General features: G+C 38.6%; 3 protein-coding genes across 3 annotated transcripts; 1 reads left to right on the top strand and 2 right to left on the bottom strand.

The window, feature by feature from the left end:
* Positions 1-286: 286 nt before the first annotated feature.
* BDF20DRAFT_856753 (uncharacterized protein) lies at positions 287-2,402 on the top strand. The gene is made up of 8 exons (XM_053080310.1): positions 287-393; positions 454-761; positions 823-986; positions 1,046-1,217; positions 1,288-1,394; positions 1,463-1,591; positions 1,669-1,892; positions 1,972-2,402. Exons 1-8 carry the CDS (start codon positions 375-377, stop codon positions 2,250-2,252), a joined length of 1,404 nt encoding a protein of 467 aa, XP_052939981.1. The 5' UTR covers positions 287-374; the 3' UTR covers positions 2,253-2,402.
* A 12,816-nt stretch (positions 2,403-15,218) lies between these two features.
* Positions 15,219-15,702, bottom strand: BDF20DRAFT_856731 (uncharacterized protein). The gene has a single exon (XM_053080309.1). It carries the CDS (start codon positions 15,451-15,453, stop codon positions 15,256-15,258), a length of 198 nt encoding a protein of 65 aa, XP_052939980.1. The 5' UTR covers positions 15,454-15,702; the 3' UTR covers positions 15,219-15,255.
* Positions 15,703-15,799: 97 nt separating this feature from the next.
* Positions 15,800-15,964, bottom strand: BDF20DRAFT_803421 (uncharacterized protein; the record flags this gene model as incomplete). The annotated part of the gene is made up of 1 exon (XM_053076439.1): positions 15,800-15,964. A coding segment is annotated over one exon (165 nt), but the record flags the coding sequence as incomplete, so codon positions are not given.
* Between the last annotated feature and the right edge of the window lie 632 nt (positions 15,965-16,596).

Below are 16,596 nucleotides of genomic sequence, written 5' to 3'. Positions count from 1 at the left end.
TGATGCGTTTAATATTTCTTGAGTTCTGTGCTTATAATCCCGCTAATAGCCATACTCATCTGCACCGGAATAATATGCCTATCCACAACTTACGAAGATCTGCGAAAAAAAGGGAATAAGTCTTCATCAAAATAAATCATGAACAAAAATAAAGCTTGGCTCAAAGATCTTGTACCACTTTGGAGTCCGAAGTGGAGACAACAAGGATTGTGTTATGCACAACAAACAATCCAATATGCGAAATTCAAGTACAAAGATTGCTTGTGCCACAAATAAAGAAGGATAAGGAGAAGAAGAAATAGCATAATTAAAAAAAAAAATAGAAAATAATCTGTTTTCACCATTCATCTTTTACACAGATTAAAAAAAAAGCGATGTCCGATTTACTCAAGCGTAAGTATATCGCCTTTTTCTTTTTGGCGCAATGTAATGAAAACTTCATTTTTTTTTTAGTTATGGAAGAATATATCGAAGCTGATCGATACCCAAGCTTGATAAAATTCTGTTCTGGTAACGAAGGGCTTGTAAAGTCATACATTAGACATTTTGACACGGCTGCTGCAGCAAAAAAAAACCTGCAAAATAAAATGGGACTGGCTCATCACAATGTCCACAAGGGCAAGAAAAGAAGCCCTGGTTTGCAGGTTGACGTCGATACATTATTTGCAGAGGCAAAAGCTGCTACCGCCATTACAGTAGCTGGTTGGGAAAGCTTGGCTGCTTCAGTAGAGCAAGCACAAGAAAAATTAACATCAACTCAGGTTAGCTCCTAAAACGTGCAAAGATCTGATTAAAATTACAAGTATTTAATAATGTTAATAGGCCGAGGGCAATGAAGTTGAGAGTGCCCATGAGAATGCTGAAGATGGACAGACTGATGAGGGCTATCCAACTTTGTTGGATCAATTTGTTCAGTATAAAAAGGCAGCTGAGCTCATAGCGAAGGAAAGAGGTTTCTACGTCGATGGCAACCTTCATGAAATCGCGTAAGTTTAATCCTCCTAGTGACAAAGAAAAAGACTAGTGTTTAACATTGACTCCATAGCTGTTTGAATGATGTTTTGTTCTTGAAAGAGAACGAATACAGCGATGAGCAACTCAGCCATTTTGGTTTTACAAACTTGGAAGAACTTCGTGGTCATATAATCGAAGAATATATGGATCAAAATGAGAAATTCGATGACTCTTTTTTTCATCAAATTTCTGAAATTTTGAGGGTAAGACATGGTGAAAGATAGTCTTTATACATTATTTGGCTGTTAATATTCGCGTTTTATTTTTCTACAGAATTTCCGTCCTCAAGACGGTAGAAGACGAGCGAAACAACAACTTAACGAGTTGTTAAAAGGAGCCGATGATGTGGATTATAAATTAATCGAAATCCTGATCAACTGGTGAGCTTTCAAAATGATTCGATTAATAGTAAATAACTCTCTAGTAATTTTCATTATGGTAAGAATAGCTTTAACAAACTCCCTCTCTTCAGCCGGTTGGATGAAGAAATTGGTGAAGCAGAATTGCAAGGCAATTATATTGACCCCATCGTTTATCCTATGTTTCACGACCCAGAAGATAACATCTATTTTCGATGGTATGCGAATATTATGTACTGTCAAACATACATTAACTAATTGGTAGTCTTTTGTATGTGTTTTTCTATTAAAATAGGCTAAATAGACAAACTCAAGATACGGAAGCAAGAAGACCAGATGGTCACATCTACAAGATGAAACAGAGGAGAATTGTTTGCTCAGTTGGATTTGTGGAAGTTAAAGCTGAAAAAAGCAATTCCCTCAAACAACATGAAGATATGCTTAGACTCATCGCCTTTTGTAAGGACGCTCTAGAAAATCAAAGTAGAAAAGAAACTATGATTGCTGTGCAAGTTGTTGGTAAGAGTTTGTAGGCTGATAAGTAGGCTTAATTCTACTAAGGTTTCTTACAACTCTAACGCACTATTTCGTGATGCAGGATGTTATATCTCCTTCTATATTTTTGTTCGCGTAGATGGCTTATATTTGATGGTTGACCTATTATCGTTCGAAACAGCGAAGCATATTGGTGAACTTCCGCTGCTGCTCAATTTTTTCGATAAGTTGAAGCGAATAATGATTTGCAGTAGGGTTAATGGCCTCGCAAATCAAGAAATGAATAGAAAAAGAAATTCAAGTGTAGACCAGGCAACACTTCTAAGGATCAGTAATATCAAGAAACCGAGAAGTTTATCAGCCTCCTTGTCATTCAAAAAATAAATACTTTGAAAATTGTATTTTTAAGCGGATTATACTCTTCTACTCTCTCTTCATTATTATTATATCTATAGACTTATTCCTTTTCACTTTACTGTATATGCTATAGTGAACATAAAAACTATAAGAATAAAGAAACATACTACTATAAGCTCCACATCAGCATCACCATCGGATCTCTGCTTTACATATTTTGCTCTGGTCTATCACCAATTTATATTGATGGTGTGGTTAGCTTTTATTCCAGGCGCATGCTATTTGATTTATATACTTCTCAATATATTCTGAACGGAGCAGTGCATTTATAGTCACTATGCGCTCAATGGTTCTTTATGTATAAACCTTGAATTTAATCGTATCAAAATTGTTCCAAAACTTCGCTTTTAAAAGTATGTCCCAAGTTTTCTTAGCTATCCCAAGAATTTACAGACTATCCCTTTTTTCAAATAGCACAAAGAAAATTTAGAGTCGATCCTGTTTCCTTCAGCTGTAGAGAAAAACGTAATTCAAGATATTGAAAGCAATATTGTCTATGGAAATTGGCCGTGAAGACATATTTGATGAAACTGGCGCTGAAGGTATAGATGCAGTAAATGAGAAACTTGATCCCCTTGCTATCAAACAGCTGGTCAGCCTTGACACGTATCTTGGAAATGCCCCTAGCTCTTCATTTGAAGAGCAACATTAGCAATGGACGCTCCGGCACAGGATCCTTCAAAAAACTTAATGTAAGATTACTAAAATACGCTAATTTTAGATAAGAGCGGCCGACATCTAGGCAGGCGTGAAAGAAAATACTGCACCAGCTTGGTGGAAAAATTAAATGTATTTATTTGTCTAGGACATGAAAACTAACCGTCAAAGCAGACAGGTATCTCAATTACAGGATGACCACAAGAATTCTACTATTCAATTTTCGACAAGAACCCGGCTGCAAATACTCAGGATGTTGTTGCAATGTTTACCAAGAAGTTTTGAGTATGTAATGGTCAAAGGGGTACGAGTTTATGCGGGACGAATGCAATTTGAGGTTAAAGCAAACGCCTTATAGTCGGAGGCACGGGCAAGTCTAAATACCATAATAAAACGCCGCCATTGGGCTTGATCGGAAGTAGTAATTTATTACACGTATTAAAGTAGAAAAGCTCCTCAATGAGAAAAGCAGAGATTACTGCCGCCTTACTTTCTCGAGCTTAACCTTCTTCCAGATACCAAAATTCTCAGAAGTACTGGTTTTTTCCTTATGTTTGTCGGCCTTCGAATTTAAGCTGGCAGGCTTTGAAATAAAAATTGCGGCCTTTGATTTTAAAATTTGCAGCCTTGGACTCTATTTGGCATCTGTTGCCCAACCGCCTTCCCTTTTTTTTTCGCCTTACAGATGGCAGGCTTTGAATTCGAAGTGCATTGCTTGCCATATACTTTACGGCTTTTGCCTTTTCAAACTACAATTGCTTGCGCAAGCTTATGCGCATGTTGGCAATACACATCAAGCTTTCTTGGGAGTAAGAAGCACAAATATCTTTCTCTCTGTACTTTCTGAGAGTCACACAGTTTATAATACATATTGTTATTTGGAACAAAAAGACTTATAGAACAAAACATTATATGCAGCTCCAATGACCGAAAAGTAAAATTGTAAAAGATTACCACTATGAGAATGCACTTCTGAAATTGAGTGCAAGATGCAGATACTTTATTGTTATATGATGAAATATTAATGTGACGGAGAAGTAGTGTTATTAATGAATCACAGTATTGTATAGAGAAATGAAGATTACAGTAATTATAGAAATGTAACAGTTACATAAGAGGAGACAATATTATCTAATCTTGCTTCCGCGCCAAAGAGCCCGTAACGAATTGCAAATGCTTCAGTGCATTAATGTATGGTGCTGACGCCGACAAACATAAGGAAAAAACCAGTAGTTCCCTAAATGCTTAAATAATGTTTTAATTTAGTCCAATTTATACATGGTTTTTTTTTGCCTCAAAATATCACTTCAAAACCCGCGAATTTATTGTATTGAAGAACGACTATATCAACTATGGCATCGTTTGAAGGGTAGTGTCCCAAACCAGATACTGCTCGATTGAACAAACTCACGACTGAGATGTGTGATTTCCTTTTCGAACAGGGCGAAAAAAGGTTGTGTATTGATGCAAATCGCAGAGATTACTGACTCAATACACGTCTTAACTCCTCATTTCCAATTCCCATATCCAAACGTACTTCGCAAGAACTTCACCATAAACCAAAGCTATACAAAATAGTCCAAATTATAAAGGGTTTTATCACACGCCTGAATGTAATACCTACTATAATTCTACACTTGCTACGGACGAACTAGATTTCGCATTTAGAAGTCGACAAAGCGGTTTATACATCTTTATCATATTTCTTTTGTTTACATTTGAAATTAAAGAAATTAATACATCCGTCGCCGAGTATGGACGAAAGATATGTTAAGAGAATCTCCGCGATGCACCTCCAGTATTCGTTGGTTTTAACAATGAGGATCAAATAAAAAGTCATACAAGACAAGATAAGCACGAAACCTACATCAAACCACCGTCTTTTATTTCTCTTCCAAAATACAACAAAGAAAAAGAAAAGAAGACTAAAACTTCTGCTATTAACAAAGGATTATACTGTTTGCTGTCTACTAAATACATGTATCGGGATCTAAAGCTGACACTGATGTTTTATGGACAGATAATATTCAATGAATCATAGATTTTCGTAAAAGAATAGGTTTTTCCTTTAGATGGATAATTACTCGTCTATTCCGGAGCAGATTAAATTGTAATAAGTTATCTGACAAATTCGGGGTGATCAGGCCGCTATCTATAATTCAATATCTATTAGCCACTAGTTGTGTTAGGAAAAGATATTCGTGTGTGGTATCATTTTGATTGCGAGAACCGTTGTTGTGTTAATAAAGAGTGATTGAGCCTTTTTATCTCCAACCATACTTTATTTCCAGAGCAGGGAGCAGTACTATGACCTACTATGATCTGGTTGTTGAATCAATATACCCTACGAGTACATATACCAATCCTGCTATATACCTAAATGTCATATAGTCATAGATAATCTATGTAAAATATATTTCATAAAGATAACCTGTTCAAATCTTATGTGATGTAGCTAATCTCCCATAAGAATTATCCTTAATCCATATTCTTTTCTTATTTTATATTTGTTGTTATACATTTGATCTAAAGGTTCAAATGTATGCAATTGAACACACTGCTTACTAAGCGGGAACGAAGATATGAGCAGTACTCATATCTGAGATCAAGTTTTATTTTACATTTCGTTAGACGTTTTGAGTGATTTACTCATATAACATATTGCCATCATGCCTCAAATACGACAGTGCCCCCCAGTTAGACGGCTGTTGATCTGAAAAGATGCAACTTAGCGTCGATGGAGAATAGGAGATGAGGTAGATGAAAAGCAGTAAGAAGGTTTAAATGAGTTTGTTATAGACAAATGCAATTAGTGGCAGATTGTCGAAATGTGTGACGTATTGCAAATGTGGAAATGGAATACCAAAAAAAAATAAAAAATTGTGGGGTTCATTGTTGGTTTGTATCCTTTTTATTTTTTCACTAGTGCAAAACAATAGATGTTAATTACAGAAGTGATTGATTACTTGCAGAATCGAGTTTTGTCAGTGGCAGGTTCAAATGTGTGCACCGAACGACCACGAGGAGTGCGACGAAAAGTTTTGTGAGCAGGATTATTCGCTACCACTTTTGTACGGCGAGAGGGACCTTTGAAAGATTTCTGTCGTTGTTGAAGAGGAATGGAAAAATTGGGTACGTCTGTGATTGCGTCAACAAATTGTTCAACGTGTTTAATGAACGGGGCCACTTTTTGTCAATTCAACCGTGGAGTAATCGTGTTCACCAGACATCAACTGATTTAACAGTACAGAATCTTGTTTAGGCACACTACCTTTAACTTGACGCCAATATTCCACAAATTGTGGGTCAGTGAAGTTTTCGGCAGTAATCCATGTATTATTTTCAGGACCGTAATTCTTCCAACCGACACGATATTCACGTTTTTCTGGAGAGCCACGATGACCAACAATGTTGTCAAATTCATAAATCTCATCCTGAGAAACAAGTGCATTTTGCGAAACAACTCTAGTTTAGATGGTGCATAATCGCGTGAGGAAGCAACACCCATTTCATCACGGAGAGTGTGGTTACCAGCCTCAGTTTTGCGAATGATCTATGGACCTTCATATTGAGGTGTGAGAGATTTTTGAATGCCTTTCTTTTGAACCACAACATAACTATCGACAGGAAAGTCAATTCAAACGATGCTTTTTGTCAAATTGACTTTTCATCATTTTGTTATATATCTCGGTACGTTCTTTGATTGCGTGGAAGACTACATCTGATATATATTGAATACGTTGCAGAAGTTCATCATTCGACATGGGTTTAATGTTGTCGTTAGAGTCAAAGAGTAATGGATACTCATTGGACATTTTACGAGCAAACATCAGGTTAAAAGGGCTAGTAAGTAAACGTTTAGATATTTTACAATTGAGCATCAATTGTACAGAATTGATCATCGTATCCCAATTGTCTTCAGAATTGCCAAGGATTAGTTTGGAAAGTAATTTTTTTGTGTTCTGAACGGCACTTTCAGATCCACCATTGCTTTGAACATAGTAAGCTGTACTCAAACGTTTGTCAATTTTCATAGCCTCACATAGAGTGTTGAGGATCTGATTTTTTCATTCAGTACCATTGTCAGAATGAATGATGCGAGGATAACCGACAAGTGAAAAGATGGAAATGAGTTCTTCAGCTACTGTTTTAGCAGACTTATCACGAATAGGGCGTAGAATAAGAAAGCGAGTAGCGACATCGATGAGAACCAAAATATATGTGTTGCCGTTAGTTGTGATGGGAAAAGGACCACATAAATCCATTTGGTAATGCCATCCAGGAGTATAACAGTAGATGGGTTTTAACGGATTATATCCTTTCTTGCTGATGGTAAACTTTTGGCAAGTTGCGCATTGTTTTACAACCTCTAAAGCTTCCTTCATTAGGTTAGGCCAGTTCATACCTAGATCTTTTCTCATATGTTGTACGATAGCTTCACTACCGAAATGACCAAATTCATGTGCATCTTTTAGAATACTCGGTCTATCTTCAATGGGAGGTACAATATATGATTTATCCATATTTTGTGCGTAATTAATCTGAATGATGTCCTCTTCATCGTCATCTGTGGGTTCAGTATAACGAATTTGTTCATTCAAATCGTCATGAATGGTGCGAAGAGACCAGTGTTTAACGCGGATGAAGCGATTAGACAAAGAAGGAGTAGGTGTGGAAGTTCTAGTCATGTCAGAGACTTCCGAAATGGAATGATAAACTGAGTGAGATTCTGCGCACGTTCAGGATTAAGAGAAGGATTATCCTTTAGGATTTTCTTTTTCCAATTTACGTTTCTGAGCACGCATATTTGATTTTGTATTCTTCTGTGTCTTTTTAAATATATGAGGGAATAGTTGTTTCTCATCATTTTCAAAGGCAACTTTGTCTTGCACTGTGGGGAATAACCGGTACACTTTATCACTCATGATATTCGTTATATCAAGAATCCATTGAACTTTCATATTAGGAAAGGATAAGATAACTTCCATAGATCGCACCATCATCATGGAGGAATTCCTGCTTGCGAAAAGGTATGAGAGACTGCGATGGTCTGTATAACATGTAAAAGGTTTAGGACCATGTAAAAATTTGTAGAATTTTGTCAGTCCAGTAGTCAAGGCTAAAATTTCTTTGCGAGTAACACTATAATTGCGTTGACTTTAGAAAGTGCTTTTGACGAAAAACTGTTGTATACGAATAAGAAAGAATATAAAGAGAAAAGAGAAAAGAAAACAAAAAGGAAATCTGTGAAGACCAAGTTATCTTCTTTTGTTAATCGAATATTCAGATAAAGATGAAGACAAAAACCATGTAGGAAAAAAGTTACTTGTCGTATTTTTTTTTATTTTTTTTTGTTTAAATTCATGTGCGATTTATTTGAACAGAAAGACAGAAGATGAAAGTAAAGTTGAAGACAAATGGTATAAGAGGAGAAGAAGGGGGGGCTAAAAGAGGCACATGGGCGGCACATTATGAACAGTACTCATCACAGTGTTTAAGTAATGTCTGGTGGGGACACGTTTTCAACATTCTGTAACATGATACTTAAAGTTACAGAGGATTGGAGTCTCTGTAATGCATTCGCTGTGGACCAGGCTTCATTGTTGATGGCTACATACCAATGATATTGCCAAAGGGTTTCCAAAATATTACCAACTAATTCTAAGGTGTAATTCTCAGTGTATGTATCTGTTGGAAGCTTCAACTGGAGGAGAACATGCCAGACATCATCTGGAGATCGTAGCACATCAGAGAAAGATAGATAGACTAAAGCTGCGGACCAAAAGGACCATTTGATATGGCAGCCAACGACAAAATGAAAGTCATCTTCAATGGGTGCCAGACATAGTGGACATTCGGGTGATGACCAGCGCTGAGGGCGCTGACTATGCAAAGATAACCTTGAACTTAACGATGCGCGCAGCAACCGCCACCAGCAGGTACAGACCTTGTGTGACAATCGTAAGGACCAAAAGACTTTCCAAATACGAGGATGGCAAAAACCGGGTGGACAGATATAAGGTACTTGTGGGATGCCCAGCATAGAGAATGGACCCGGTAGTTTCTCTTGAAGATATCGCTGAGACCAATATTGTCGTAATAGTCCCGGAGTCAACTTAGCAATTGGATGGTCTGGTCGCCAACTTGAATTCCCCAGTGATCGCACCGAGGAACCCATGAAGACGCGTCAAGGGCGACAATTGGTGTTGCTCGCTGATCGGCCTTCTGACATGGCCAAGTCGGCGAAATTACATCGAAGCGGAAATCACGCGGCATGAACTTTTTGAGCCTAGGACGCCAGTAAAGGGGAGGAGTGTCTTTTCTAAGCAGCTGGAGTAATTTACCTATCTTATTAAGGTTAGAGAGATCTAATCGAAGGTAGTTAGTGAACATGTTATATGAATAGGACCAAGAAATTGCATTTGCCACAGTATAGCGCAAAGGTATTTGAGACAGGTCATAAGCGTCCTCATTGTTCGTATGATTGACTGGTGCCAAGGCAAAACGGAGTGGCGTATCTGCGTACCAGCGTCCAGGCCAGCTAGTATGTCCCATTAGTGCTGGTAGCTCCATTAGAAGCCGTGTTAAAATAGATAACGTAGGGAGCCCTTTAAAGAGAGGTAAGAAGGCTTGAGGATGCTGCAGCCATGGCAGAAAGGAATGGTGACCAGTACATATGTGTATGCAATGGCCGATCAAGGGAGTAACGAAATCACTGTTGCATTTAGGCTGAAGAATACGGTGAACAAAGATAAGCTGTAATGCTAGATGTTGCTGATGTATATCAATGATGCCCAAGCCGCCAAAACACTTGCGGAGACAGATAGATCGCCAAGAAGGAGCTGGACGGAAGGGGAGAACAAATTTGCGCACGACAGTTCGAATGTTGTTTAACCATGTCTTTGGTACTGGTACTACTCGTAACAAATGCCAAATTTTACTGAGAACTTGAGAGTTTACTACCAAGAACAAACCGCGAACGGAGAGGCCTCGATCTTTCAACTTACTGCAATGCATTTTAATGATGTTAGTAATACGCGCAAGGTAAGATTTCAGCTGCCTCGGTGTTGAGTAGAGGGGATATCCTACATAACGAACAGCCGATGTACTTTGCTTCGTATGGTATTCAATCCCCTTAGATTGGGCTATAGCTGCCCAGGATGGACAGCAATCCCCAGATAGAGAGACAATGACGGTCTTTTTGATGTTAACTTTGGCATTATTGGCGTCTCCGTACATGGTCAACATTTGTTCCAGTATGGGCCATTCATCAGGTGAGGCCAGAAAAACTTCCAAATCGTCAGCATAGCTTAGTAATTTGAAGACCGGTGGATAGTACCATTGGATAGGGCTGTCGTCTGCTCCAGTATCCGGATGCCGAATGATTGGAGGATTGGCCATTAAAGATATTTGTGTTGAGAAAGGTGACAGTGACACTCCCTTAAGAGAAGAGGCCAAAATAGTACATAGAAATGGCTGGAACATCAGATTGAAGAGCAGAGGCGACAAGGGGTCTCCTTGGCGTAGTCCACGTCCTTGTAATAAAGGCTTTCCCAGAAAACCATTAATTGAAACGGAGATGGCCGTTGAGAAAAATAAGGACATTAGTGCTGAGATAAGATGAGGAGGAAAGTTGAACCGTGACAGAACCAGTCTGAAATATTGAGGATGCACCCGATCGTAGGCCTTTTCCTGATCGAGCAGGACGGCTACAGCTTCGGAAGCACGGGGATAGGAACTTAGGCGGAAACTATCCATCAATGTAATATTCACTCATCCATTATCTGAAATCAAGCGATGTGGCATAAAGCCTGTCTGATATGGGTTGGTTAACTGAGGAAGAACCATATTAAAATGATTCGCGAGAAGTTTGGTAAAGAGCTTAGCATCGGAATTGATAAGTGACAATGGTCGCCAATTACTCAAGGAGGAAGGGTCACCCTTCTTAAACAGCAACACTATCCTAGTTTGTTTCTAAGACAAAGGAATATTACCATGTAAGGCCTCATTCAAAACGGTCAAGAACAGAAGTTTAGCCTTGGGGAATTTGTAGATTAGAAACTTGTAAAGTTCGAAAGGCAAACCGTCCAAGCCAGGACTCTTTTGGTTGGGAGTATGATTCACTACGTCTAGCAATTCTCCGGTAGTGAAATCAGCGCCCACAGTATGTGATGCCTGTTCTTCTAAGATGACATCTTCTGGTATATTGGCTAAAAGAGTGTCCACTGCTGCTAAATCAATGTCCTCTGGGGCATATAAATGACTATAGAACCGGTGGGCCTCTTGTAAAATCTCGGGCGTGGTTTCCTATAGTTTACCACTGACGCTACATCTTAGGTGATGAATAGTCTGCCGCATTTGACGTGATTTGATAACCCTATAGAAATACTTGGTATTTCGTTCCCCTTGCTCATGCCATCTGGTAGCGGAACGAAGTAAAACTTTGTTCATTTCGTCCTTGGCCTCCTTATCTAAGGCATCGTTCAGCTGTTTTATCACGGCCTGTTGGCGAGTGTCATTTTGGAGATCACTGGAGATGGATCCGGCAGACAGCAATTGCTGAAGCTCCTGCTGTAGCTTTTGGAGGCGGTTGCGTCTATGCTTTTGAAAGCCACGAGTGAAACTTTCACTGGTATCTTTCAAGGCACGTTTCAGACTTTCCCACGTTTGTTGAGCAGTTTGTTCACCAAGCGACTCAACAGAGGCGAAAAAGGAGTTAACGACATCTGTTAACAAAGCTACGAAAGTATCATTCTGCAGTAGAGAAGTGTTAAAGCGCCAAAATCCGGGGCCAATATCATGCCTTTCCAGAAGTAGATCAGTTTGTAGTAATTGGTGGTCTGTCCATGAAGCAGGTAAATATGTCTTTTGGCAGTTGGATATTCGAGGCTGATGGTTTTTGCTACAAAAAATATAGTCGATGGTGGAGGTTTGAGAGCCTCGGTGAAACGTAGGTTGACCGGCCAAAAAGCAATTGTCGAAATGCTCTAAAAGCCATTGATGCCAGGAGACAAAACGAGGGTCGTCACAGGTCTCATCGAGCTTCAACAGATTTAAATTAAGATCCCCCATTATTATGGAAGGTGACTCTGCATGACCCGTAGACGCGAATGGTGAGGACATAAATTGTTCTAAAAAAGGTAGTCTGTTGGAGGATTGTGCAGGGCCGTAGATGTTGGTAATAGAGCATTCTACTTGTTGTAGAGTTTGATTATATACTGTTGCACGTATGCACCGCTCATCAAGTGAAACGGTAGCATCCTGAAGTGTGAGGTTTTTGTTTAAGCATATAATGGCAGAATATTTAGTGAATAATACGGAGCAGTTGGGAAAAAGATAAGATTGAAAGTAGCTGTTTTGTTGTTGCGTGAGATGATCTTGTAGGTGGAAGGCGGAGACTTCCTGTAAACATAAGACATCCAAAGAAAGAGATGATGATTTGAGGTAAGATAAGAACACTCGTTGATTGTTTTTATCTGCATCCTTGAAAATGCTACAGGCATTTAAAGATGCAATACGCACATGGTTTTTACTCATGGCCCTTACGGGCGATCGTATCAGAGGAGCTCGACTGAGCTTTCTCACTATTTATATCGGAAGACTTATCTTTGATAGTGGTAGACACAGTTGGACGCTTCAAAATCTTCTTGGGAAGAACAAGCGGAGTGTCGACATCCATGGTTAGGCGTTCGTGCATCGGAGCGTATTTAGAGTGCAGGGTTCCTAAAGACGGGAAATCAGTGTTAGTTGATTGCTCTGCATCAAGAGCAATTGTTCCTATATCTGGGGTGGACCTCAAATGGGATTCTATCCCGTATTCAAGCATGTGTGCGTCCTGATCCTCGGACAAATGTACTGGCTGAGTAGCACTAGTGTTGATATCCCTTATCTCATCAATATCCAATGCCACGGTTGACTGCGAGTTGTTCTCATCTTTAGATGTCTGTTGTGATGTAATAGTTTCATAGACATCTAAATCCTCAGTAAACGAGGTTTCTTTTTGTGCAGGTTCTGCTAAAAGGGGCTCTACGTCGGGGACACAGCAACGATGCTGAGTGTCCATGACCACCACAACGGAAGCAGACTAGTTTTTGTAAAGTTGGGCAATCTTTTTCAACATGCCCTTCTTTACGGCAGTAGTAATAGATGGGCTTTGCACCTTTGTAACTAACTGGGACCGGACGTCCCAGGCTTTTAAATACAGCATACGCTGCAGGGCTTGATATGACGGCGACCCGTTAGCTACTTGACAGTTGAGCAAAACAGAAATATCTCCTTCGAAGAAACCATGATTCAACCGTTGCTTGATTTGAAGCACCCGGCCATAATTGGACATTGACTCCTTGAGCTTGTCAATCAGCTCTTCAGACTCTGCTCCGTAGGGCAATGTCATGGTTACACGACAATGATCATTGGCTTCAGTCCTGTCCTTGTAGGGATATGCCTTATACTGCACACCGTTGTGCGTTATACCCTCCTCTAAGGCGACACGAGTACATTGAGCGTCTCTAAAACGGGTATAAAAAACCAAATCCCCGCGTGTACGGTTGCCACGGAGTGATACCGGGTTAAAGTAGTTGCCCACGACCGGTCCAATCTGATCGATTACTAATTTAAAAGCTTCAGATTGATGTTCAAGCAATCTGCTAGGTAAGCTAAATATTACAGCTCCGGGCATAAGAGCGGTCTGTACAATGGATTGTATACGCTGAGAACGGAGGTATTCAGCGACCTCAGGGTCTTCGAAAATAGTTTCGACAGTGTACAACTCTTTTTTTCCTGAAATATCAAACTGACTTCGAGGAAGGGGTACTTTGGTTTTTAAACCTTTGGACACGATGGTTTTCCAGTTAGCCCCATGCTTGGTTTGTGATTCGATCGTCATGGGTTGATCGATGACTAGAGATCTTGAATGTAGAGATGTAGTTGTTGGATGTAAATGCTGCAATCTGATTGGTCAGTTCAATAAATGTACTGAATAGACGGAAGAAAGGCCCTTCGTATTTGAGGCATGATGGCAATATGTTATATGAGTAAATCACTCAAAACGTCTAACGAAATGTAAAATAAAACTTGATCTCAGATATGAGTACTGCTCATATCTTCGTTCCCGCTTAGTAAGCAGTGTGTTCGATTGCATACATTTGAACCTTTAGATCAAATGTATAACAACAAATATAAAATAAGAAAAGAATATGGATTAAGGATAATTCTTATGGGAGATTAGCTACATCACATAAGATTTGAACAGGTTATCTTTATGAAATATATTTTACATAGATTATCTATGACTATATGACATTTAGGTATATAGCAGGATTGGTATATGTACTCGTAGGGTATATTGATTCAACAACCAGATCATAGTAGGTCATAGTACTGCTCCCTGCTCTGGAAATAAAGTATGGTTGGAGATAAAAAGGCTCAATCACTCTTTATTAACACAACAACGGTTCTCACAATCAAAATGATACCACGCACGAATATCTCTTCCTAGCTAACATCTATAATCATCCCCACAGTATCTGAGCTACACAACTGGTGGCCGATAGATATTGGATTATAGATGTAGCTGCATGATCACCCTGGATCTGCCAGGATAGCACATTACAAATCAATCCGCTCTGGGATGGACGAGTAATGATCCACTTAAAGGGAAGACCTATTCTTTTACGGAAACCTCTGATTCACTGAGTATTATCTGAACATAATACATCAATGTCAGCTATAGATCTTGATACAATCATTTCGTAGACAGCAAACACAATAAGTCTTTATTAATAGCAGTAATTTTAGTTTTCTTTTCTTTTTCTTTAGTTTGTTTTTGAAAGAGAAATAAAGACGGTGGTTTGATTTCGTTAAGCTTTCGTGTTTATTTTCTCTTGTGTTATTCTTTACCTTTTATCTTATAGTTAAAACTAGCGAATACCACAGTACTTCTATTTATATTTGTGGATATTGTAAAACACTTTTTCTATCGGGGCCCTTGAATAGAAGATGACCTGATGATAAAAGAAAGACATATCCAAATGCTATTATACGGCTAATCGTGACAGAGCGGTGCCTTGACCGATTGGATCGTTAACATGAGGTAAGTGTGTTGATCTGACTAAAAGTTTCTTTGATCCGTAGTCTCTTATTTTAGCATTATATAATAATCTAAGCATAATCTGATGTTGGATACAACAAAATTGACTGAGATATTTAGCAGTTTCGAAGGAAAACAGTTCGACCATTATATATAATCCATCTATATGGAAAGAAATATAGAAGCCTACGTCACGAGAAATGGTGCGGTAGATTACAAGAAAAGTTAAAAACTTTTTATCAGCCTGCAACTCTTACCAACAACTTGTACTGTAATTATGGAGTTTTTACTGCTTTGATTTTCCAACGCATCTTTACAGAAGGCGATGAGTCGAATCATATCCTTATGTTGTTTTAGGGAATTGCTTTTTTCTGCTTTTATTTCAACTAATCCAACTGAACCAGCAGACCTCCTTTGGTTCATTTTCTAAATGTGACCATCTGGTCGTCTGGTTTCTGTGTCCTGAGTTTGCTTGTTTAACCTAATTTAGTAGAAAACATTTACAAAAGACTACCAATTAGTTAATGTAATGTTAGACAGTACATAATATTCGCATACCATCGAAAAAAGATGTTAACTTCTGGATCGTGAAACATGGGGTACACAATAGGATCAATATAATTTCCTTACAGTTCTGCTTGCTCCCCGTCTGCCATCTTGGGGACGGAAATCCTACAGAAAGATAAAAAAACAATTATCAGCATTCAAATAATGTATAAAGATAATCTTTTTTTTTTTAAAAAAAACAACTTTCACTATGTCTTACCCATAATATTTCTGAAATTTCGTTATACAAATTATTATCGAATTTCACATTCGAATCCATGTATGCAGCGATTATAGTGTTTCGAAGTTTATCCAAATTTGCGGCTCCAAAATGAGCGATTTGTTGATCGCTATACTCATTTTCTTTCAAAAATAGAACATCCGATAGGCATCGATGAATCATTGTTAATAGTGATCTTCTTCTTTGCGACTAAGAGAATTCAGCTTACACAATCTTGTAAAGGTTGCCATCGACGTAGAACCTCTTTTCTTCGCTACGAGCTCAGCTGCCTTTTTATATTGAACGAATTGATCCAACAAATTTGGAAAGCCCTCATCAAATCTATTCACCTTCATCAAACGTATTGGCATTCTCATGGGCACCTCGTTAGCAGCACAGGATTTGATTAAGCTTGGGTATCGTTCAGCTTTGACATAATCTCCCATAACTAAATAAATCAAGGTTTTTATTGCAAGTTTGACAACGGTTAAGTAAAATCTGACATTGCTGATGGTTTTATTCACTGTTGTGTTAAAAAAAAAGATGAAAGCAGATTATTTTCAAAATATTTGCTTGTTTGATACAAATGCTTACTTTAGTTAAGTCAATGAACATGAATTTAAGTGTCTTTATTATTCTAGGGAAGAAAGATTGATTGCTGATGGGAACTTTCAGGAACTCACAAAAAAAGACTCAATATATTAATCAGAGCTTTTGCCATACTATAGAAAGGATCTGCTTTTTATTGAGCGGAGACGCCCATACGCCTTTTGAGACTACAAAACTTGGAAAAGACAAGG

The sequence above is a fragment of the Mycotypha africana genome (genome assembly GCF_025528875.1).
Source record: "Mycotypha africana strain NRRL 2978 chromosome Unknown BDF20scaffold_2, whole genome shotgun sequence".
NCBI classification, from domain to species: domain Eukaryota; kingdom Fungi; phylum Mucoromycota; class Mucoromycetes; order Mucorales; family Mycotyphaceae; genus Mycotypha; species Mycotypha africana.
Note: the sequence above shows the minus strand (reverse complement) of the source record. Positions and strands in the feature narration are given on the sequence as shown.

Coding starts and splice junctions, on each gene's coding strand:
- BDF20DRAFT_856753 (XM_053080310.1), top strand. Junction 1,395..1,462: donor ATCGAAATCCTGATCAACTG/GTGAGCTTTCAA, acceptor TGGTAAGAATAG/CTTTAACAAACTCCCTCTCT. Junction 1,893..1,971: donor GATTGCTGTGCAAGTTGTTG/GTAAGAGTTTGT, acceptor TTCGTGATGCAG/GATGTTATATCTCCTTCTAT.
- BDF20DRAFT_856731 (XM_053080309.1), bottom strand. CDS start 15,453: ATGAACCAAAGGAGGTCTGCTGGTTCAGTTGGATTAGTTGAAATAAAA.